At 47.1% G+C, this 25,311-nt stretch overlaps 1 protein-coding gene across 5 annotated transcripts in view; it reads right to left on the reverse strand.

The window, feature by feature from the left end:
• Positions 1 to 25,311, reverse strand: part of LOC110529236 (1-phosphatidylinositol 4,5-bisphosphate phosphodiesterase beta-1) — a 275,800-nt gene that overhangs the window by 26,843 nt on the left and 223,646 nt on the right. The window contains exons 24-34 of one of the 5 annotated variants that reach the window (XM_090243362.1): positions 25,275 to 25,311; positions 21,541 to 21,673; positions 21,347 to 21,400; positions 20,779 to 20,998; positions 20,346 to 20,511; positions 19,801 to 19,877; positions 19,572 to 19,661; positions 19,182 to 19,239; positions 15,189 to 15,275; positions 14,912 to 14,936; positions 11,347 to 11,516 (exon numbers count right to left, since the gene is read on the reverse strand). The exon at positions 25,275 to 25,311 is cut by the window's right edge and continues 79 nt beyond it. In XM_090243362.1, coding sequence (XP_090099488.1) covers positions 11,395 to 11,516; positions 14,912 to 14,936; positions 15,189 to 15,275; positions 19,182 to 19,239; positions 19,572 to 19,661; positions 19,801 to 19,877; positions 20,346 to 20,511; positions 20,779 to 20,998; positions 21,347 to 21,400; positions 21,541 to 21,673; positions 25,275 to 25,311 — 1,069 coding nt within the window. In that variant the 3' untranslated portion in view covers positions 11,347 to 11,394. Of the gene's footprint in view, positions 1 to 11,346; positions 11,517 to 14,911; positions 14,937 to 15,188; positions 15,276 to 19,181; positions 19,240 to 19,571; positions 19,662 to 19,800; positions 19,878 to 20,345; positions 20,512 to 20,778; positions 20,999 to 21,346; positions 21,401 to 21,540; positions 21,674 to 25,274 lie in introns of those variants that run through there. The other 4 variants (XR_016497784.1, XM_090243363.1, XR_005052868.2 and 1 more) reach the window with 4 other exon arrangements.

Here is a 25,311-nt window from a genome sequence, read left to right on the forward strand (position 1 = left end):
CTATCCCTCCTGTCTCTCAATCTATCCCTCATGTATCTCCGTCTATCCCTCCCTGTCTCCCCGTCTATCCCTCCCTGTCTCTCCATCTATCCCTCCCTGTCTCTCCATCTATCCCTCCTGTCTCTCCGTCTATCCCTCCATCTATCCTCCATTTCTCTCCATCTCTCCGTCCATCCCTCTATCCCTCCATATCTCTCCGTCTCTCCGTCTATCACTCCTGTCTCTCCATCTATCCCTCCTGTCTCTCTGTCTATCCCTCCCTGTCTCTCCGTCTATCCGTCCCTGTCTCTCCGTCTATCCCACCCTGTCTCTCTGTCTATCCCTCCTGTCTCTCCTTCTATCCCTCCCTGTCTCTCTGTTTATCCCTCCTGTCTCTCCATCTATCCCTCCCTGTCTCTCCGTCTATCCCTCCCTGTCTCTCTGTCTATCCCTCCTGTCTCTCCTTCTATCCCTCCCTGTCTCTCTTTCTATCCCTCCCTGTCTGTCCATCTATCCCTCCCTGTCTCTCCGTCTATCCCTCCCTGTCTCTCTGTCTATCCCTCCTGTCTCTCTGTCTATCCCTCCCTGTCTCTCCGTCTATCCCTCCTGTCTCTCCGTCTATCCCTCCTGTCTCCCTGTCTATCCCTCCCGTCTCCTTCTATCCCTCCCTGTCTATCCCTCCCGTCTCCTTCTATCCCTCCCTGTCTCTCCATCTATCCCTGCCTGTCTCTCCGTCTATCCCTCCTGTCTCTCCGTCTATCCCTCCCTGTCTCTCCGTCTATCCCTCCCTGTCTCTCCGTCTATCCCACCCTGTCTCTCTGTCTATCCCTCCTGTCTCTCCGTCTATCCCTCCCTCTCTCTCCGTCTATCCATCCCGTATCTCCGTCTATCCCTCCCTGTCTCTCCGTCTATCCCTCCCTGTCTCTCCGTCTATCCCACCCTGTCTCTCTGTCTATCCCTCCTGTCTCTCCGTCTATCCCTCCCTCTCTCTCCGTCTATCCCTCCCGTATCTCCGTCTATCCCTCCCTGTCTCTCCGTCTATCCCTCCCGTCTCTCCGTCTATCCCTCCCGTCTCCTTTTATCCCTCCCTGTCTCTCCGTCTATCCCTGTCTGTCTCTCCCTGTCTGTCTCTCCGTCTATCCCTCCTGTCTCTCCGTCTATCCCTCCTGTCTCTCTGTCTACTCCTCCCGTCTCTCCGTCTATCCCTCCCTGTCTCTCCGTCTATCCCTCCCTGTCTCTCTGTCTATCCCTCCTGTCTCTCCTTCTATCCATCCCTGTCTCTCCGTCTATCCATCCCTGTCTCTCTGTCTATCCCTCCTGTTTCTCCTTCTATCCCTCCCTGTCGCTCCGTCTATCCCTCCCTGTCTCTCCGTCTATCCCTCCCTGTCTCTCCGTCTATCCCTCCCTGTCTCTCCGTCTATCCCTCCTGTCTCTCTGTCTATCCCTCCCTGTCTCTCCGTCTATCCCTCCTGTCTCCCTGTCTATCCCTCCCGTCTCCTTCTATCCCTCCCTGTCTCTCCGTCTATCCCTGCCTGTCTCTCCGTCTATCCCTCCTGTCTCTCCTTCTATCCCTCCCTGTCTCTCCGTCTATCCCTCCCTGTCTCTCCGTCTATCCCTCCCTGTCTCTCCGTCTATCCCTCCTGTCTCTCTGTCTATCCCTCCCTGTCTCTCTGTCTATCCCTCCCGTCTCTCCGTCTATCCCTCCCGTCTCCTTTTATCCCTCCCTGTCTCTCCGTCTATCCCTGTCTGTCTCTCCCTGTCTGTCTCTCCGTCTATCCCTCCTGTCTCTCCGTCTATCCCTCCTGTCTCTCTGTCTATCCCTCCCGTCTCTCCGTCTATCCCTGACTGTCTCTCCATCTATCCCTCCCTGTCTCTCTGTCTATCCCTCCTGTCTCTCCTTCTATCCCTCCCTGTCTCTCCGTCTATCCATCCCTGTCTCTCTGTCTATCCCTCCTGTCTCTCCGTCTATCCCTCCCTGTCTCTCCGTCTATCCCTCCCTGTCTCTCTGTCTATTCCTCCTGTCTCTCTGTCTATCCTTCCCTGTCTCTCCATCTATCCCTCCTGTCTCTCCGTCTATCCCTCCTGTCTCCCTGTCTATCCCTCCCATCTCCTTCTATCCCTCCCTGTCTATCCCTCCCGTCTCCTTCTATCCCTCCCTGTCTCTCCATCTATCCCTGCCTGTCTCTCCGTCTATCCCTCCTGTCTCTCCGTCTATCCCTCCCTGTCTCTCCGTCTATCCCTCCCTGTCTCTCCTTCTATCCCACCCTGTCTCTCTGTCTATCCCTCCTGTCTCTCCGTCTATCCCTCCCTCTCTCTCCGTCTATCCCTCCCGTCTCTCCGTCTATCCCTCCCGTATCTCCGTCTATCCCTCCCTGTCTCTCTGTCTATTCCTCCCGTCTCTCCGTCTATCCCTCCCTGTCTCTCTGTCTATCCCTCCTGTCTCTCCTTCTATCCCTCCCTGTCTCTCCGTCTATCCATCCCTGTCTCTCTGTCTATCCCTCCTGTCTCTCCATCTATCCCTCCCTGTCTCTCCGTCTATCCCTCCCTGTCTCTCCGTCTATCCCACCCTGTCTCTCTGTCGATCCCTCCTTTCTCTCCGTCTATCCCTCCCTGTCTCTCCGTCTATCCCTACCTGTCTCTCAGTCTATCCCTCCCGTCTCCTTTTATCCCTCCCTGTCTCTCCGTCTATCCCTCCCTCTCTCTTAGTCTATCCCTCCCTGGGTCTCCATCTATCCCTCCTGTCTCTCTGTCTATCCCTCCCTGTCTCTCTGTCTATTCCTCCTGTCTCTCTGTCTATCCCTCCCTGTCTCTCTGTCTATCCCTCCTGTCTCTCCGTCTATCCCTCCCTCTCTCTCCGTCTATCCCTCCCGTCTCTCCGTCTATCCCTCCCGTATCTCCGTCTATCCCTCCCTGTCTCTCCGTCTATCCCTCCCGTCTCTCCGTCTATCCCTCCCGTCTCCTTTTATCCCTCCCTGTCTCTCCGTCTATCCCTGTCTGTCTCTCCCTGTCTGTCTCTCCGTCTATCCCTCCTGTCTCTCCGTCTATCCCTCCTGTCTCTCTGTCTATCCCTCCCGTCTCTCCGTCTATCCCTCCCTGTCTCTCCGTCTATCCCTCCCGGTCTCTCTGTCTATCCCTCCTGTCTCTCCGTCTATCCCTCCTGTCTCTCCGTCTATCCCTCCTGTCTCTCTGTCTATCCCTCCCGTCTCTCCGTCTATCCCTCCCTGTCTCTCCGTCTATCCCTCCCGGTCTCTCTGTCTATCCCTCCTGTCTCTCCTTCTATCCCTCCCTGTCTCTCCGTCTATCCATCCCTGTCTCTCTGTCTATCCCTCCCGTCTCTCTGTCTATCCCTCCCTGTCTCTCCGTCTATCCCACCCTGTCTCTCCGTCTATCCCACCCTGTCTCTCTGTCTATCCCTCCTGTCTCTCCGTCTATCCCTCCCTGTCTCCCCGTCTATCCCTCCCTGTCTCTCCGTCTATCCCTCCCTGTCTCTCCGTCTATCCCTCCGTCTCTCTGTCTATCCCTCCCGTCTCTCTGTCTATCCCTCCCTGTCTCTCCGTCTATCCTCCCTCTCTCTCCGTCTCTCAGTCTATCCCTCCCTGTCTCTCCGTCTATCCCTCCTGTCTCTCCTTCTATCCCTCCCTGTCTCTCCGTCTATCCCTCCCTGTCTCTCCGTCTATCTCTCCTGTCTCTCCGTCTGTCCCTCCTGTCTCTCCGTCTATTCCTCCTGTCTCCCTGTCTATCCCTCCCGTCTCCTTCTACCCCTCCCTGTCTCTCCGTCTATCCCTCCCTGTCTCTCTGTCTATCCCTCCTGTCTCTCCTTCTATCCCTCCCTGTCTCTCTTTCTATCCCTCCCTGTCTCTCCATCTATCCCTCCCTGTCTCTCCGTCTATCCCTCCCTGTCTCTCTGTCTATCCCTCCTGTCTCTCTGTCTATCCCTCCCTGTCTCTCCGTCTATCCCTCCTGTCTCTCCGTCTATCCCTCCTGTCTCCCTGTCTATCCCTCCCGTCTCCTTCTATCCCTCCCTGTCTATCCCTCCCGTCTCCTTCTATCCCTCCCTGTCTCTCCATCTATCCCTGCCTGTCTCTCCGTCCATCCCCCCTGTCTCTCCGTCTATCCCTCCCCGTCTCTCCGTCTATCCCTCCCAGTCTCTCCGTCTATCCCTCCCTGTCTCCCCGTCTATCCCTCCCTGTCTCTCCGTCTATCCCTCCCTGTCTCTCCGTCTATCCCTCCGTCTCTCTGTCTATCCCTCCCGTCTCTCTGTCTATCCCTCCCTGTCTCTCCGTCTATCCTCCCTCTCTCTCCGTCTCTCCGTCTATCCCTCCCTGTCTCTCCGTCTATCCCTCCTGTCTCTCCTTCTATCCCTCCCTGTCTCTCCGTCTATCCCTCCCTGTCTCTCCGTCTATCTCTCCTGTCTCTCCGTCTGTCCCTCCTGTCTCTCCGTCTATTCCTCCTGTCTCCCTGTCTATCCCTCCCGTCTCCTTCTACCCCTCCCTGTCTCTCCGTCTATCCCTCCCTGTCTCTCCGTCTATCCCTCCTGTCTCTCCGTCTATCCCTCCCTGTCTCGCCGTCTATCTCTCCTGTGTCTCCTTCTATCCGTCCCTGTCTCTCCCTCCTGTCTCTCCGTCTATCCCTCCCGTCTCTCTGTCTATCCCTCCCGTCTCTTCGTCTATCCCTCCCTGTCTCTCCGTCTATCCCTCCCTGTCTCTCCGTCTATCCCTCCCTGTCTCTCCTTTTATCCCTCACTGTCTCTCCTTTTATCCCTCCTGTCTCTCCTTCTTCCTCACTCATTTTCTCTTCCTCCCTCACTCTCCCTATTTTCTCTTGTGGTTTCTCTATCTCTCTGTCCCTCCCTCTCTCGGTCTTTCTACAGGCCACCACCAGGCAGTCACTTTCCCTGGGTGTTGTCATCAGGCTCCAAATTAACAGATTGCAGAGAGAGTCGTGGATAGAAGATGATGGGGAGGGGTGTGTTTGTGTGTGTGGGGTGGGGGGGGGGGGTGTAGAATGAGCGTTTCCATGACGACTGCACAGGGCTCCGGTGTGTTGCATCACGGACCAAACACTGTGTGCGTTTGTGTGTGTGCGTCACTGTGTGTGTGTGTGACGGTGACTGTGTGATAGAGAAAAAGTGTACGTGAGAGTGTTACAGTAATGGCTCCTGCACTCGGGGACGCCACCATTTTCTGTTGCCTGCTCTGAAAAGGATGAGACAGGGGCTATCTGCCTCCACACACATACACCCCACACTCACACCGCATGTGTCTCCCGTTGCACACACGTGTACGTGAGTGACACACGTGACGCATATACACTTCTCTTCCCAGTTGTCTCACATCCTGTGTGAGCAAGTGTGAGAACAGAATAATGGTGTTGTAGGTGTGAATGGCATTTCACCTGTCTAGGCTAGCTACACAGTCAAGTAGGAGGACAACTGGTGCAGTGTGTAGGTGTAGGGTAATAGAGATTACTGTCCAGGTGAATCAGACCCAGAGTTCCCAATTACATTCCTATATCTTAGTCATTCAGCAGACCCTCTTAGCCAGAGTGACCTACAATTAGGGAAGGGAAGACTACCACATAGCATGACTCTCCCATTTAAAACCTTGAAATATGACCTATAATTACTTACTATATGAGTTAAAAAATTCAATATGTTCAAAAGCTGCTTTTCTGTTCCGGAATGGTGTGGGAGTATCACAACAACAGAATGGTGTGGGAGTATCACAACAACAGAATGGTGTGGGAGTATCACAACAACATAATGGTGTGGGGGTATCACAACAACAGAATGGTGTGGGAGTATCACAACAACAGAATGGTGTGGGAGTATCACAACAACATAATGGTGTGGGGGTATCACAACAACATAATGGTGTGGGAGTATCACAACAACAGAATGGTGTGGGAGTATCACAACAACATAATGGTGTGGGGGTATCACAACAACAGAATGGTGTGGGAGTATCACAACAACATAATGGTGTGGGAGTATCACAACAACAGAATGGTGTGGGAGTATCACAACAACAGAATGGTGTGGGAGTATCACAACAACAGAATGGTGTGGGAGTATCACAACAACATAATGGTGTGGGAGTATCACAACAACAGAATGGTGTGGGAGTATCACAACAACAGAATGGTGTGGGAGTATCACAACAACAGAATGGTGTGGGAGTATCACAACAACAGAAAGGTGTGGGAGTATCACAACAACATAATGGTGTGGGAGTATCACAACAACAGAATGGTGTGGGAGTATCACAACAACATAATGGTGTGGGGGTATCACAACAACAGAATGGTGTGGGAGTATCACAACAACATAATGGTGTGGGAGTATCACAACAACAGAATGGTGTGGGAGTATCACAACAACATAATGGTGTGGGAGTATCACAACAACAGAATGGTGTGGGAGTATCACAACAACAGAATGGTGTGGGAGTATCACAACAACAGAATGGTGTGGGAGTATCACAACAACAGAATGGTGTGGGAGTATCACAACAACAGAATGGTGTGGGAGTATCACAACAACAGAATGGTGTGGGAGTATCACAACAACAGAATGGTGTGGGAGTATCACAACAACATAATGGTGTGGGAGTATCACAACAACAGAATGGTGTGGGAGTATCACAACAACATAATGGTGTGGGAGTATCACAACAACAGAATGGTGTGGGAGTATCACAACAACAGAATGGTGTGGGAGTATCACAACAACAGAATGGTGTGGGAGTATCACAACAACATAATGGTGTGGGAGTATCACAACAACAGAATGGTGTGGGGGTATCACAACAACAGAATGGTGTGGGGGTATCACAACAACAGAATGGTGTGGGAGTATCACAACAACAGAATGGTGTGGGGGTATCACAACAACAGAATGGTGTGGGAGTATCACAACAACAGAATGGTGTGGGAGTATCACAACAACAGAATGGTGTGGGAGTATCACAACAACAGAATGGTGTGGGGGTATCACAACAACAGAATGGTGTGGGGGTATCACAACAACAGAATGGTGTGGGAGTATCACAACAACAGAATGGTGTGGGGGTATCACAACAACAGAATGGTGTGGGGGTATCACAACAACAGAATGGTGTGGGGGTATCACAACAACAGAAGGGTGTGGGGGTATCACAACAACAGAATGGTGTGGGGGTATCACAACAACAGAATGGTGTGGGAGTATCACAACAACAGAATGGTGTGGGAGTATCACAACAACAGAATGGTGTGGGAGTATCACAACAACAGAATGGTGTGGGAGTATCACAACAACAGAATGGTGTGGGAGTATCACAACAACAGAATGGTGTGGGAGTATCACAACAACAGAATGGTGTGGGAGTATCACAACAACAGAATGGTGTGGGAGTATCACAACAACAGAATGGTGTGGGGGTATCACAACAACAGAATGGTGTGGGAGTATCACAACAACAGAATGGTGTGGGAGTATCACAACAACAGAATGGTGTGGGAGTATCACAACAACAGAATGGTGTGGGGGTATCACAACAACAGAATGGTGTGGGAGTATCACAACAACAGAATGGTGTGGGAGTATCACAACAACAGAATGGTGTGGGGGTATCACAACAACAGAATGGTGTGGGAGTATCACAACAACAGAATGGTGTGGGAGTATCACAACAACAGAATGGTGTGGGGGTATCACAACAACAGAATGGTGTGGGAGTATCACAACAACATAATGGTGTGGGAGTATCACAACAACAGAATGGTGTGGGGGTATCACAACAACAGAATTGTGTGGGAGTATCACAACAACAGAATGGTGTGGGAGTATCACAACAACAGAATGGTGTGGGGGTATCACAACAACAGAATGGTGTGGGGGTATCACAACAACAGAATGGTGTGGGGGTATCACAACAACAGAATGGTGTGGGAGTATCACAACAACAGAATGGTGTGGGAGTATCACAACAACAGAATGGTGTGGGAGTATCACAACAACAGAATAGTGTGGGAGTATCACAACAACAGAATGGTGTGGGAGTATCACAACAACAGAATGGTGTGGGGGTATCACAACAACAGAATGGTGTGGGAGTATCACAACAACAGAATGGTGTGGGAGTATCACAACAACAGAATGGTGTGGGAGTATCACAACAACAGAATGGTGTGGGAGTATCACAACAACAGAATGGTGTGGGAGTATCACAACAACAGAATGGTGTGGGAGTATCACTACAACAGAATGGTGTGGGAGTATCACAACAACAGAATGGTGTGGGAGTATCACAACAACAGAATGGTGTGGGAGTATCACAACAACAGAATGGTGTGGGAGTATCACAACAACAGAATGGTGTGGGAGTATCACAACAACAGAATGGTGTGGGAGTATCACAACAACAGAATGGTGTGGGAGTATCACAACAACAGAATGGTGTGGGGGTATCACAACAACAGAATGGTGTGGGAGTATCACAACAACATAATGGTGTGGGGGTATCACAACAACAGAATGGTGTGGGAGTATCACAACAACAGAATGGTGTGGGAGTATCACAACAACAGAATGGTGTGGGAGTATCACAACAACAGAATGGTGTGGGAGTATCACAACAACAGAATGGTGTGGGAGTATCACAACAACAGAATGGTGTGGGAGTATCACAACAACAGAATGGTGTGGGAGTATCACAACAACAGAATGGTGTGGGAGTAGGACAACAACAGAATGGTGTGGGGGTATCACAACAACAGAATGGTGTGGGAGTATCACAACAACAGAATGGTGTGGGGGTATCACAACAACAGAATGGTGTGGGAGTATCACAACAACAGAATGGTGTGGGGGTATCACAACAACAGAATGGTGTGGGAGTATCACAACAACAGAATGGTGTGGGAGTATCACAACAACAGAATGGTGTGGGGGTATCACAACAACAGAATGGTGTGGGAGTATCACAACAACAGAATGGTGTGGGAGTATCACAACAACAGAATGGTGTGAGAGTATCACAACAACAGAATGGTGTGGGAGTATCACAACAACAGAATGGTGTGGGAGTATCACAACAACAGAATGGTGTGGGAGTATCACAACAACAGAATGGTGTGGGAGTATCACAACAACAGAATGGTGTGGGAGTATCACAACAACAGAATGGTGTGGGAGTATCACAACAACAGAATGGTGTGGGAGTATCACAACAACAGAATGGTGTGGGAGTATCACAACAACAGAATGGTGTGGGGGTATCACAACAACAGAATGGTGTGGGAGTATCACAACAACAGAATGGTGTGGGAGTATCACAACAACAGAATGGTGTGGGAGTATCACAACAACAGAATGGTGTGGGAGTATCACAACAACAGAATGCTTGGGCCACAAATATGAGCATAGGACGAGTCCATAACATTATTTGGGTATGAGTTAACAGAATATGAACTTTTAAAAGTGATATTTTCACTGGACAGTTAGCTACTTTAAGATAATCTGATTGACAACCATAACACTATGGCTGAGTACCCTGGTGCAATGGTATGTCTTTGAGAGCGATGTTGGAGGTGTGTGTGTGTGTGTGTGTGTGGCCAATCAGCGTCTACCGTGCTGTGGGTGTGAAGCCATTTTGATTAGAACATTAGCAGGACACCATCACCTGAATGCGCACCCGCGGAGAGTGACGACAGACAAGACAGAGGACACGAGCTCTCTCTCCCTCCTCTTTCTCTCCATCCCCTATCCCCTCCCACACACTCTCTCTCTCTCTCTCTCTCTCTCTCTCTCTCCCTCCTTCTCTTCCTCTCCATCAGCTATTCCCTCTCACACTCTCTCTCCCTCCCTGCCCATACCGACTCCATATCTCTCTCTTTCCCCATTTCCTCTCTCTCTCTCTTCTGACATATTGCCGTATGGCCATGGCCTAGGCAACACAAACGTTAAAATAACGGAACACATGCTGACGTTTGGAGACCAAAACGCACAGCCCCGCAACCTGGCAGATTCCTCCATGTAAAACAACTGACCCTCCATTGGAACACGGGCTTAAAAGTTCTGCGTCTTCAGACACACAGTAAACGGGTTAGGAGCTATAACATTCACTTCGGCCAGACGGATACAGTAGCAAGTAGGTTGAGTTAAAACTGGACATGGAACATAAGTGGTTATTTGGGTAAACTGGCCTCAGTCGCATCTATTTCCTTCTGCACAGCGGGATAGCAGCTGGCCTGACATACACACAGACACAGACACAGACACACACACACACACACAGCCGTGAGGCAGCGTAGCGTGGTGCTAACCCGGGCGGGCGGGCGGTCGCAGTGAGAGATGTGAGGGTCTCCACAGACCAGGGATGGTTATAGCGGTCCATTAGCGGCTGCTCTGAGCCCAGAGGAGAAATCTGGGTCAGAACCGTGTGTGTGTGAGAGAGAGAGAGAGTATGTGTACATGCGTCAGTGAAAATGTGTGTGTGTGTGTGTCTTCATATTAGCCCTATCCTGGTTAGTCATGCCCTCCTCCATTAGCCCTTCATGGAACTCTCACTTGACTTCATCATCATCGTCATCATCACTCTCTTTTTCTACTCCTCTTTCTTCTACAAACATGTGTCAGTGGTAACACATAACGTATGACTCAGACGGTGTACAAGACAAGAGAGAGAATTGTCATAATATCTGGGCTGGGGGATTCAGAGTGTGATCGAAGGAGAGAGTGATACGACAGGAAACGGGGGGAGAAAATGACATCCTCACAAGCCGTACTCTTACACACCCACACGCACACTGTGAGATAATGAGCACGGAGGATCTGCTACTGTAGGAAGTTGGCTGACTCTAACGACAGCTTAAGACAGTATGACTGTGACTAGCTATTGAGAAAAGCACTATTCATTGTTTCAAGTATGTCTTTCCCATAGTCATCCTCCCTGTGCTGCACTAGTAAGTACAACATCATCCATGCCCCCCCCCCTTCTAATATGTCCAATGCATATCACATTTTCATATATCCAAGTATATCTCAACTCCACGATACCGCACCCACCGGAGTTGAGTGCAACTTGGAGTGAACCTCCGACTTCTTCAAAACGTCAATTCTTAAACCCGTACCGTGTACCTATGTTTGTTCTCTGTTGAGAGCCATGCTGTTCACTGAAGCCCATACTTTTTAAAAATAAAACGTCAATCAAATACAACCACCGACTGTTTCCTCGTTGCTGTTGCTCGAAGATTGCAGTCGGTGGTTGTATTTTATGAAAAAGTATGGATTTCAGCAAACAAAGAAAGGCACGCAACAACAGAGGACAAACAACAGAGGACAAACAACAGAGGACAAACACAGAGTGTGAGTATACCAAACCTTAGGAACACCTTCCTAATATTGAGTTGCACCCCCCCCCCCCTTTTTTAGCCTCAGAAGGTGTTGAAAGTGTTCCACAGGGATGCTGGCCCATGTTGACTCTGATGCTTCCCACAGTTGTCAAGTTGGCTGGATGTCCTTTGGGTGGTGGACCAATCTTGAGACACACAGGAAACTGTTGAGGATGAAAAATCCATCAGCGTTGTAGTTCTTGACACAAACCGGTGCGCGCCTGGCCATACCCTGTTCAAAGGCACTTAAATATTCTGTCTTGACGATTCACCCGCAGAATGGCACACATACGCAATCCATGTCTCAATTGCCTCAAGGCTTAAAAGGTTTAAAACTTTTTAAAATCCTTCTTTACCCCGTCTCCTCCCCTTCATTTCCACTGATTTGAAGTGGATTTAACAAGCGACATCAATAAGGGACCATAGCTTTCACTTGGATTAACCTGGTCAGCCTATGTCACGGAAAGAGCAGGTGTTCTTATTGTTTTGTATACTCAGTGTATGTACACAGTAAAGGTTAAAGAATTAAAAAAGAAAAATGTAAGTATTGACTTCACAGCAACTTTCGGATGTGGTATCGTGGAGTTGAGATGTACAGTGCATTCGGAAATTATTCAGACCCCTTCCCCTTTTACACATTTTGTTACGTTACAGCGATGTTCTAAAATGGATTCAATAAATTTTTTCCCTCATCAATCAACACACAACACCCCATGACGACAAAGCAAAAGCTGTTGAATTGTTTTTGCAACTTTATGATAATAAAAGAAACTGGAATACCTTATTTACATTAGTATTTAGACCCTTTGCAATGAAACTCGAAATTTAGCTCAGGTGCATCTTGTTTCCATTGATCATCCTTGTGATGTTCCAAAAGGCACCTCAAGGACTTTCAGACCATGAGAAACAAGATTCTCTGGTCTCATGAAACCAAGATTGAACTCTTTGGCCTGAATGCCAAGCGTCACATCTGAAGGAAACCTGGCACCATCCCTACGGTGAAGCATGGTGGTGGCAGCATCATGCTGTGGGGATGGTTTTCAGCAGCAGGGACTGGGAGACTAGTCAGGATCGAGGGAAAGATGAACGGAGAAAAGCACGGAGAGATCATTGATGAAAACCTGCTCTAGAGCGCTCAAGACCTCAGACTAGGGTGAAGGTTCACCTTCTAACAGGTCAACGACCCTAAGCACACAGCCAAGACAATGAGGGAGTGGCTTCGGGACAAGTCTTTTGAATGTCCTTGAGTGGCCCAGCCAGAGCCCAGACTTGAACCCGATCGATCTCTGGAGAGACCTGAAAATAGCTGTGCAGCGACACTTGGCAGGGTAGCCTAGTGGTTAGAGCGTTGGACTGGTAACCGGAAGGTTGCAAGTTCAAACCCCCGAGCTGACAAGGTACAAATCTGTCGTTCTGAACAGGCAGTTAACCTAGGCCGTCATTAAAATTTATTATTTGTTCTTTAACTGACTGGCCTAGTTAAATAAAGGTAAAATGTAATTTAAAAAAAATAAACTCCCCATCCAACCAGACAGAGCTTGAGAGGATCAGCAGAGAAGGATGGGAGAAACTCCCCAAATACAGGTGTGCCAGGCTTGTAGCGTCATACCCAAGAAGACTCAAGGCTGTAATCGCTGCCAAAGGTGCTTCAACAAAGTACTGAGGAAAGGGTCTGAATACTTACCTAAAAGTGACATTTCAGTTTTTGCATTGTCATTGTGGGGTATTGTGTGTCGATCGATGAGGGGAAAAAACGATTTCATCAATTTTAGAATAAGGCTGTAAGGGACGGGAGACATGGCAAATAAATGATCACGATATCTATATCATTTTATATCATTTTTCAATCGATAACGATAATTATCACGATATTAATCAAATAATGTTTTAAAGGTGCATATCTGCTTCAAACTCAAGAATACCTTAACAAACCGTGGTTAGAGCGTTGGACCAGTAACTGAAAGGTTGCGAGATCGAATCCCCGAGCTGATACGGTAACAATCTGTCGTTCTGCCCCTGAACAAGGCAGTTAACCCACTGTTCCCCGATTGCCGTCATTGTAAACAAGAAGTTGTTCTTAACCGACTTGCCTTGTTAAATAAAGGTTACATTTTTTATAATCATGTGAGCTACACATCAAATTATACTTCAAGGAAAATTGTTCCATGTTTGCGGCCAGGGAGCACGCACCTGGGATCAGTTCAATTGATAAGCCTCTTGAAACCTTCCTTTTCGACTGTGCTAATCTCCTTTAGCAATGCAAAATAGCATTTGTGATGTCTTTGTTTTTACAATATTTGCTTGTAGGGCAAAAACGCTATCAGTGTTGACTACTTCGGGCGAACATCCCTAGATTGGGTGGTGCTTGAGGGGCGTTTATCAACACCGTGGCACAAACTCAAACTCCCTGCATGTTCCAAAGAGTGGTTTTGCTTCAGATGTTGAAAAAGGTTTGTCATGTTACCACCCACCTGTCTACGGCACAATTTGCACTGAACATTGCTCTTCTTTTTCGTCAGACTTCAAAAAGCCAAACCGCTTCCAAATGACTGAAACAGTTGAACCCTTTTCATCAATCATTTCTTCGTTGGAAGCTGCTCCTTCTCCATGGCTATCACCACCACTGTTTTCGCCGACATCACTCATTTCTCGTGGTTAATAGTGGCGACTCCATCACCCGAGGTGCTAAGTGGTTTTTAGTGGGCGTGTACCTCTCCACGTGCATATTGTCACTTCTCCGCACGTTCCTGCTGCGTCACAGAGGTGAAATGGACTGCTGGACCCCATTATTCTATATCGACATTATCGAAAATGAATCGAAATGTTTTTATATCGTTACTGAGCGAAGTAATTACCTCGATAATTATCGATAATGATTTATCGCCCAGCCCCACTGTAACGTAACAAAATGTGGAAAAAGTCAAGTCCCAAAAAAGTTTCCAAATGCACTGTACTTGGCTAATTCTCTTATAGACATCGCCAATTCAAAAAGCGTACTTTCTATTCTACATACAATAACAAGGTTAAAAATGAGTTGTTACAACAAACACACGCAGCAATACAACCATAGCTATAGAGCAGAGTATTCAGAGGGAACAGGCCTGAAAATAGTCAATTGTCCCAGACACCCAAACACAGAGCAGAACACTGAGAGTGGGGCAAGAGGGGTAAAGAAACTAGGCCATGGAAATGGGGTTTGGAGATCCAGCTCCGTGTACATAGCAGACAGAGGAGACGTGATCGAGGAGAGGAGAGGGGGCGAAGAGGAGAGGGGGCGAAGAGGAGAGGGGGAGAAGAGGAGAGGAAAGAATGACCCGTCTGACAAGGGCACAGAGTATTTGGGAGTGTGAGGTTGAGCTTGGCCTTAAGAGTGCGGTTGCCCATCGAGGTTATTGTTAAAGAAAGGCAGAGTCGGAAGCAAGGTGCACATCCACTTATCATTCTCCAGCTGTTGCCGTCTTATTCAAACCACATAAATTATTTTGTGTTACTGCTTTCTGTTACACATGCTAAAGTATTGAAGCTGTATCAATGCACACTCAGACGCAGAATGTCTTACCCTGGTCCTCTGTCGTACCTCCTTCCTACAATCACAGTAACAATGGACATGATGGAAATGATTAACCAATGGACCCTTTATGGGATGAAAATATGTCTTTGTCCCAAATGTCTCCCTGCTCCCTACATAGTGCATCACTTTTGACTAGTGATCAAAAGGAGTGCACTGTCAAGGGAATAGAGTTGCATTTGGAACGCATCCTATACCTGACCATGAATGATTGGTTCGAAGCAACTTCACCCTGCAGTTCTGTATTTGAGGGCAAACGTGTCCATACCTTAGGTTTCTCATCCATAATCTGTTGTCGGATGTCGTTCTGCTTCTCCAGTAGCCTCTCCATTCTCTTACTCTGAGCATCCTCCAACTACACACAGACAAACACAGGGGTAGGCGAGAGTAAGGTGTAGCCACTACATACCGTGTAACAAACACGAACAAATCCACAGGTACGGACGGACACACACACAGATGGCGGAGGGCGGTTCCTGCTTGACTTTGCTATTTTTAAATGTCTATTTTTGCATTAATTCTTACTTTGTTTGCTCAGAATGTTTGTGCGATCATTTCCTACAAACACTTCTGTATCATGAATCGGAAGCTATACACATCTCTCAGCCTCCCAGATCTGGAGTACTACATTGGCCTCTTTGTTCCCGGCACAGCGGGCTTACCTGTCGCTCCTGGCCGAGATGACCAAAGGCAACGCTGGCGATGAAGAACAGAAAGGAAAGGGGGACTGCGAGCTAAGCTGAAAAGACGGACTACACGGCCTCCACTCCCTAGTATCTTGATGGCTAATGTCCAATCGCCGGAAAATTCATTTGTGAACTCAGATCAAGGCTTCAATCGCAGAGGGACGTCAAGGAATGCTGTGTCTGTTTTTACAGAGACATGACTTACGGTCAATTAACTCGACTCTGCTATTCAACCAGATGGCTTTTCCATTTTCCTTATGGACCCGAATGGCGGCTTCTGTTAAGAGTAGGAGGGAGGTGTATGCTTCCTCATCAACAATTCCTGGTGTACTGAAGTTGAAAACATCCCGAGGTTCTGTTCACCCGACCTGGAGTTTCTGAAGCTAAAATACCGACCTCACTATATGTCAAGAGAATTCAAGTGTTATTGTCACAGCTGTGTACATACAATAAAACCACAAGCAAGCATCAAGGTGGCACTCATCCAACTGCACAAGAACATTAGCCGGCCAGAAACCTCTCACCGGGAAGCAGTCTTTATTGTCACGGGAGATTTTAACCAAGCAAGATTAAAACAAATTCTTTCCTGCCCCATGCATCCTGCCCCCTCTGTGCTGGACCATGTGTGCACAAACATCAGTTATGCGTACAAAGCCCCCCCCCCCCCCACCCTGTCTCTCTGTTCCTGCTCCACATCTACAAGCTGCAACTGAAGAGGGAGCCCCCCAACAGAGAACAGTGAGTCGCTGCACTCAATGCTGCATGGCTCTTTTGAGAATACTGATTGGAATATACTGTATATCCACCCTGGACTCGTCGATCAACACTGAGGAATGTACACTGAGTTGTACAAGAAACAAATGAGGAACACCCGCTCTTTCCTATGACACAGACTGACCAGGTGAATCCAGGTGAAAGTGTAGATGGGGAGGAGACAGGTTAAAGAAGGATTTTTAAGCCCTGAGATAATTGAGACATGGATTGTGCATGTGTGCCATTCAGAGGGTGAATGGGAAAGAGAACAAATGTAAGTGCCTTTGAACCGGATATGGTTGTAGGTGACAGGCGCACTGGTTTGAGTGTGTCAAGAACTGCAAAAGCTGCTGGGTTTTTCACGCTCAACAGTTTTCTGTGTGTATCAAGAATGGTACACTACCCAAAGAACATCCAGCTAACTTGACACAACTGTGGGAACCATTGGAGTCAACATGGGCCAGCATCCCTGTGGAACACCTTTGACCCCTTGTAGAGTCCACGCCCAACAAATTGAGGCTGTTCTGAGGGCAAAAGGAGGTGCAACTCAATATTAGGAAGGTGTTCCTAATGTTTTGTACACTCAGTGTACATCAGTCACAGGCTTCATTAGGAAATGTGTTGATAATGTTCTACCCACAATAACAATCCAGACATAACCCAACCAAACACCCTGGATGAACGGAGAAATCCGTACCATGCTGAGAGCCTGTACTGCAGCATTCAAGGACTGGCAACAATCTCCACAGCCTGTTGTCTAACCTAAAATAACCTATGATTACTTTAACAATAAACAGTCGCTGTGACTCTTAACACAGGTACCCCCCTGGGGTGTGTCCTCAGCCCTCTGCTGCGTGGCTTTGCATGACACCAACTCCATCATCAAGTTTGCTGACAATACCACAGTTGTAGGCCTGATAATCAACAAGGACGAGTCAGCCTATGCGGAGGAGTTAAGTGAACTGGCATTGTGGTGCCAGGACAACAACCTTTCCCTTAACGTCAGCAACACAAAGGAGTTGATTGTTGACTTCAGGAAGTCAGCAGTTTTAAGTTCTTCAGCGTCCAGATCACAAAGGACTTGACATGGACCAACAATACCAACAATCTTGTAAAGAGGGCGCAACAGCGCCTCAACTTCCTAAGGCGGCTGAAGAAATTTGGCATGCCACCCCGGGTCCTCTCCAAATGCTACCGCTGCACCATCGAGAGCATCCTGACCGATTGCATCACGGCCTGGTATGGAAATTGCTCCGCCCACGACCACAAGGCCTTTCAGCGGCTGGTGAAGACGGCGCAGTACATCACTCGGACTGTGTTTCCATCCGTCCAGGACGTCTAGTTGAAACGTGCCTGAAGAAGTCCTGCAGCATCATCAAGGACACCACACACCCCAGCCTACGAGCTGTTCACTGCCTTACCGTCGGGTAGATGGTATCCGAGCATGAGGTCTGATAGAAACTGTCTCTGAGCCTGTTGGTATCTACAAGCCATCAGACTGCTGAACACTTGAACCTTAGCACACACACACACACACACACACACACTCATGCTACACACACCTCACAACTGCTGCTACCAGACCCTTCCGTGATACATGTGTAAATATTGTATTATAAATTGTGCCTTCCTGTATTATACTTATGCTAACATGTTTCTTCTATTCTATTGAGCCATTTACTTTATATTTGTATTCTTATATTTTATTATTAGTTGTGCTTGCAACTAAATAAATGATCTCCCAATGCATTTCAATGGCAAACAAAGGCCCGTAGACTTTAGTTGTAAAAAAAAAATCTAAATAATCACCAAACCAATGTTGAGATGTTCAGACAGACCAATTTAGATTGCTTGTCAAAGGATATTTGATACTATGTATACTTTTGGAACTATAACCATTTAAAATGTGCGTAAATTAACATGTGCTTGAATGAGAACCATTGGAATACAGTGGTTGATATTCAAAATGGCCCTGCCCCTTGGTTAATTAAGCTACACGACCAACTTTAAAACATTCAGGCTATCTTAACTTCAAATTCTCTGAAACCTTTAAAAACTATAAACACCCGACCTGGGTCCCAAGTTGCGCAGCGGTCTAAGGCACGGCATCATCTTGTGATACTCAATTGGTAGTTACAGTCTTGTCCCATCGCTGCAACTCCCGTATGGACTCGGGAGAGGCGAAGGTCGAGAGCCATGCGTTCTCCGAAACACGATCGCGCTACAGCGCGATGGGACAAGGACATCCCAGCCGGCCAAACCCTCCCCTAACCTGGATCGACGCTGGGCCAATTGTGCGCCGCCTCATGGGTCCCGCGGTCGTGGCTGTCTGCGACAGTCCGGGATCGAACCCAGATCTGTAGTGACGCCTCTAGCACTGCGATGCAGTGCCTTCCATTTTCAATCTATTCTAAATTCAAATTCTTTTACATCTTTATCAACTATAACTATAGACATTTGCATACATTTGCATCTTAAAACTCACCAACAGTAACTCTTGAACCGGTCAAGCTAGAGACACCAAACCAACTGTTACATGTTCAGGCGATCCTTACCGACTTTGTCAACTATGACCAGTCATTACCATTACTACTGCAGTCCCTACCATGACAATAACTTATTTCAAAACCGTAAATACTTTAAAACAAGCTAGCAAGCACACCACATTTTCTTCAGGAAAACATACTTTTCTAGTTTCTTATTGTTGTTGCGTTGACGCGAAGGAACCTGCAAGTAAGAATTTTGTTGGACGTGTATCCTGTACATCCTAATACAACTTGAAACATACACACACACACACACACACAAACACACAAACTTACCCGTTTGATATACTGCACCACCTCATTGACAAACGACCTGTTGATTTCCAGCTTCTCTCTGTGAACATCGAGAGGCGTCAGCTCTTACATCACCTTAACATTCCTCAACTCTAACCTAAGATGACTTTATTAACAATCAACACTCCTAACATTCCTGGTTCCAATCTAGCTCAAAGGACCGTAACATAAAAGTCGGTAAGTCTGCCTGATGACCTTTGACACTTTCTAGCGTTAAGTCTTTCTGTCAAAAATAGCGGCATCATTTGATTATATTGCATGTGCTTCGATCAGTCAGATGAATCATGAACCTTCATCGCCATCTGGTGGCCTTGTGCACATACAGATCAACGCACGTGTCAGGAGGCCTCCTCCTCAACCCCATCTGCTTACTCTTCTGTCACGTTCTTGTTGTTGGCCTTGGCTTCATTAATCTTCTCCTGTCTTTTCTTGTCCATCTTCTTCTTCAGGTCTTTCTTTTCCCTGTGGAGAAGGAAGGTGAAACAATCGCCCCGTGTAGTCGATGTGCCCTTGAGCAAGGCACTTAACCCTAATTGCTCCTGTAAGTCACTCTGGATAAAAGTAAGTGTGTGTGTGTGTGTGTGTGTGTGTGTGTGCTTACTTGTCACAGATGTCTCGGATCTTCTTCAACTGGGCACTCTGACATTCCTCTGCTATGGTTGTCAACTTCTCCACCAGCTGGAGACACAGTATACAGAGAAAAATACCACTGGTTATCCTACAGTTTGTCTCTCATAAGATATGATCCCTGACTCATGTCTTCTGTTTAACTCAGGCCTGATCTGTTGACTTTGGAGAATAGAATTGGTCCAGTCAGTATTGTTCTCTTCTGCCTGGATAAACCCTGACACCTCGTACACAGAACCGTGACTACACTCAGCATTTCCATCTACCGTAGCAGTAGTGGAGCACTGGGACGTCTTTACACTGATCTAAGGTCAGCAAAGCAGATGGAGTAATAAAGCCCAGAGGGGAGCCCGCTCATTAAACACAAGCCAAGGCTTAGCATTATACTGAGTTGAGTGTTACCGCACTTGATGCTGATTCAACGCAAATAAAATATGTACGCTGAAATGAGTTTATGTGCTCTTGTCCTCTAGTATCTCTCTGCTTGAGGATAGGGATTAGGTGTGTGTGTGTGTGTACCATTTTGATGTGTTCTTTCTTCTGGTACTTCTCGCTGTAATACTGCTCCTGTCTCAGTGTGAGTAGCTGTTGTTGCTGCTGCTCCTTGAGCTCAGAGAGTCTCTGACTGGACTCCTGGTCCAACACACACAGCTCCTGCTCCAGGGACGACAGACACTGCTCCGACCTACCACACACACAAATACAGCACACACTGAGGTCGACACACACATGGAGGTAGGTAAGTGCTAACAAACACAAACACACACACACACACACACAACCACCACACACACAGTTATCTGTGGAAGGCTCTAGCCACTGAGCACCCACATGGAAGAGAGAAAACATGATCGGAGAGCGAGAGATGTAGAGACCGACACATAGTGAGAGAAACAGGGATACAGGAAGAAGGGCAGGGAGGAAGAGTAGGAGGAGAAAGAGGGCCACCTACCTTTTCTTACCGTCTCGTTTGTGGCTCTTCTGCAGCGCGGAGCGCCTGCGCTGGTGCTGGTTCTGCAGCTCTGCAGCCCTGGCCGTGTGCTCCTTGATCAGCTCGCCGGTCTTGCGGTGGTGTTTCCTGACCAACTCCTTCATCTCTTTATACTGCTTCCTCTGCTCCCTCACAAAGCCCTTCTGCTGCTTCAACTCCTCCAGGGTCTGGGCCTCCATCTCTGGAGGAAGGAGTGAGGATAGAGGGATGGAGGGGAGGAAAAGAGAAAGGGAGGGAGGGAGAGGGAGGACATGAGTGTTTGACTTTCTACCTGTATTGGTTCTGTTCCTTTACAGATCGTGTGCATCGTTCCCTCATGTTTCAGATTGGCGATGTCATGCAATCTGTTTACATTCATCGATCGAGGGTGGCTGGGCAGGTAGCCTACTGGTTAGAAAGTTGAGCTGGCAACCGGAGGGTTGCCAGTTCGAATCCTGGGTCTGGTGGCCAATTTTTTTTGTCGGGAAGTCTCAATTGACGCATAAAGTCATCTTAATAAGAGTTAGTACGAGTCCTACTCCAGTCTTACCTGTAAGAACACTCTGGATTACATCCTCAGTCTTCACTGCTGGTTTCACTGAACCTGATACACAATATATACACTTGTTAGTGAGGCTTTTGTCAGATCAAGTGGGTTGTAAATGTGTTGTGGCGCGACAAATTGAAGGTTACTGGTTGCCATATTGGAGTCACTGTAAGTTCAAGTGGAGATTTGACCTGTACCTGTGGGCTGTTGCTGGTGGCTAACAAGGCTGGGGGGTTTGGGGGCGATGAAGGGGGCGTGGTTGACTCCGTTCTCTGCGGGCACGGTCACCCGGGGGTCAGGCTCCATGGGGTCATCACCACCCGCATCGACCTGCCAGTCAAATACATTGACAATGATACTGACACATTGCATTTATGAGGCACTATTCACTGGGTCTCAAAGCATTTTATCAGGTCCACACTACTATTCACTGGGTCTCAAAGTATTTTATCAGGTCCATGCTACTATTCACTGGGTCTCAAAGCATTTTATCAGGTCCATGCTACTATTCACTGGGTCCCCAAAGCATTTTATCAGGTCCATGCTACTATTCACTGGGTCTCAAAGCATTTTATCAGGTCCATGCTACTATTCACTGGGTCTCAAAGCATTTTATCAGGTCCACACTACTATTCACTGGGTCTCAAAGCATTTTATCAGGTCCATGCTACTATTCACTAGGTCTCAAAGCATTTTATCAGGTCCACACTACTATTCACTGGGTCTCAAAGCATTTTATCAGGTCCATGCTACTATTCACTAGGTCTCAAAGCATTTTATCAGGTCCATGCTACTATTCACTGGGTCTCAAAGCATTTTATCAGGTAAAACACTACTATTCACTGGGTCTCAAAGCATTTTATCAGGTCCATGCTACTATTCACTGGGTCTCAAAGCATTTTATCAGGTAAAACACTACTATTCACTGGGTCTCAAAGCATTTTATCAGGTCCATGCTACTATTCACTGGGTCTCAAAGCATTTTATCAGGTAAAACACTACTATTCACTGGGTCTCAAAGCATTTTATCAGGTCCATGCTACTATTCACTGGGTCTCAAAGCATTTTATCAGGTCCACACTGCTATTCACTGGGTCTCAAAGCATTTTATCAGGTCCATGCTACTATTCACTAGGTCTCAAAGCATTTTATCAGGTCCATGCTACTATTCACTGGGTCTCAAAGCATTTTATCAGGTCCATGCTACTATTCACTGGGTCTCAAAGCATTTTATCAGGTCCACACTACTATTCACTGGGTCTCAAAGCATTTTATCAGGTAAAACACTACTATTCACTGGGTCTCAAAGCATTTTATCAGGTAAAACACTACCATTCACTGGGTCTCAAAGCATTTTATCAGGTCCATGCTACTATTCACTGGGTCTCAAAGCATTTTATCAGGTAAAACACTACTATTCACTGGGTCTCAAAGCATTTTATCAGGTCCACACTACTATTCACTGGGTCTCAAAGCATTTTATCAGGTCCACACTGCTATTCACTGGGTCTCAAAGCATTTTATCAGGTCCATGCTACTATTCACTGGGTCTCAAAGCATTTTATCAGGTTCATGCTACTATTCAATGGGTCTCAAAGCATTTTATCAGGTCCATGCTACTATTCACTGGGTCTCAAAGCATTTTATCAGGTCCACACTGCTATTCACTGGGTCTCAAAGCATTTTATCAGGTAAAACACTACTATTCACTGGGTCTCAAAGCATTTTATCAGGTAAAACACTACTATTCACTGGGTCTCAAAGCATTTTATCAGGTCCACACTACTATTCACTGGGTCTCAAAGCATTTTATCAGGTCCACACTGCTATTCACTGGGTCTCAAAGCATTTTATCAGGTCCATGCTACTATTCACTGGGTCTCAAAGCATTTTATCAGGTTCATGCTACTATTCACTGGGTCTCAAAGCATTTTATCAGGTTCATGCTACTATTCACTGGGTCTCAAAGCATTTTATCAGGTCCATGCTACTATTCACTGGGTCTCAAAGCATTTTATCAGGTAAAACACTACTATTCACTGGGTCTCAAAGCATTTTATCAGGTCCATGCTACTATTCACTGGGTCTCAAAGCATTTTATCAGGTAAAACACTACTATTCACTGGGTCTCAAAGCATTTTATCAGGTAAAACACTACTATTCACTAGGTCTCAAAGCATTTTATCAGGTAAAACACTACTATTCACTGGGTCTCAAAGCATTTTATCAGGTCCATGCTACTATTCACTGGGTCTCAAAGCATTTTATCAGGTCCACACTACTATTCACTGGGTCTCAAAGCATTTTATCAGGTAAAACACTACTATTCACTGGGTCTCAAAGCATTTAATCAGGTAAAACACTACTATTCACTGGGTCTCAAAGCATTTTATCAGGTCCACACTACTATTCACTGGGTCTCAAAGCATTTTATCAGGTCCACACTACTATTCACTGGGTCTCAAAGCATTTTATCAGGTCCACACTGCTATTCACTGGGTCTCAAAGCATTTAATCAGGTAAAACACTACTATTCACTGGGTCTCAAAGCATTTAATCAGGTAAAACACTACTATTCACTGGGTCTCAAAGCATTTTATCAGGTAAAACACTACTATTCACTGGGTCTCAAAGCATTTTATCAGGTCCATGCTACTATTCACTGGGTCTCAAAGCATTTAATCAGGTAAAACACTACTATTCACTGGGTCTCAAAGCATTTAATCAGGTAAAACACTACTATTCACTGGGTCTCAAAGCATTTTATCAGGTCCATGCTACTATTCACTGGGTCTCAAAGCATTTAATCAGGTAAAACACTACTATTCACTGGGTCTCAAAGCATTTAATCAGGTAAAACACTACTATTCACTGGGTCTCAAAGCATTTAATCAGGTAAAACACTACTATTCACTGGGTCTCAAAGCATTTTATCAGGTAAAACACTACTATTCACTGGGTCTCAAAGCATTTTATCAGGTAAAACACTACTTTTCTCATTTACTTAGCACATCATCTGGATAGAGTGTATGACACACATGGCACATTACAGCCCAACATATAAATGGTAACGCTGAGAATGTTTTTGCGGCCTATGCAATGAGATGTAAATAAGCAGAGTGGAACCATACGATGCCATTACTCCATTAGAAGCAGAAACTACTGTATGGCAAATACACAACAGCACAATCAACACACCACACACCCAGAGCCTACCTGTAGCCTGTTGGAGAACTTGTAGACATAGCTTTGGTACCCCACTCTCAGCATGGCTCAGACCAACGTCACACTGACAACACTCTCTAACGTTTCACAAACATTTAGCCAATGTTCTCCTTATGTTGTCTCAATGTCCCTCTCTAGGTTCTCTTCAACCCTGACTTGTTGTAGTACTTGGCATGTATTTGTTTGTTAGTGAGCCCTCTCTCCTTAAGCCTGTTTTGGACAGGAGAGGACAATCTGTTCTCCTCTGCTCTCCACTCACATCTTTCTTCCTCTCCCTTCGTCTCTGACACTCCAGCGGGAAGCCCACTATTTCACTAAGCGACCGTTGCCAAGGTGTCAGCATGTACAGGCTCTCTATTGGATGTCCCTGTGGATAATCAGTTCAACTGGCAAATCAGGCGATACAGCTCCCTTGGGGCCGACCTCCACCAACAACTCCCTTACTACCCCTCAGAGCTCACCCCCCTTCTAACCCCAACCTCCCCTCCTTCACCCCCGTGATACCCCTGCCCCCCTCACCCTTCATCTCTGTCTCCCCCTGCCCCAAGACTCCCTCCCTCCTAGCCCTCAACCCTTAGTTCCTGAGCCCTGGTCAATAGCTCTAACCCAATCATCTCTTCACAAAGAGACAGGCCTACTGCCTGGGGAGAGGCTCATTGATCTGTTACTTATCGATTAGTGTGGGGATGACGGACGACACACCCACCTCTTTGCTGTCCTCCTCCTCTGCTCCCTCCTCCAGA

Source organism: Oncorhynchus mykiss, chromosome 8 (assembly GCF_057628025.1).
Source record: "Oncorhynchus mykiss isolate SJ-2025 chromosome 8, ASM5762802v1, whole genome shotgun sequence".
Lineage (NCBI taxonomy): Eukaryota > Metazoa > Chordata > Actinopteri > Salmoniformes > Salmonidae > Oncorhynchus > Oncorhynchus mykiss.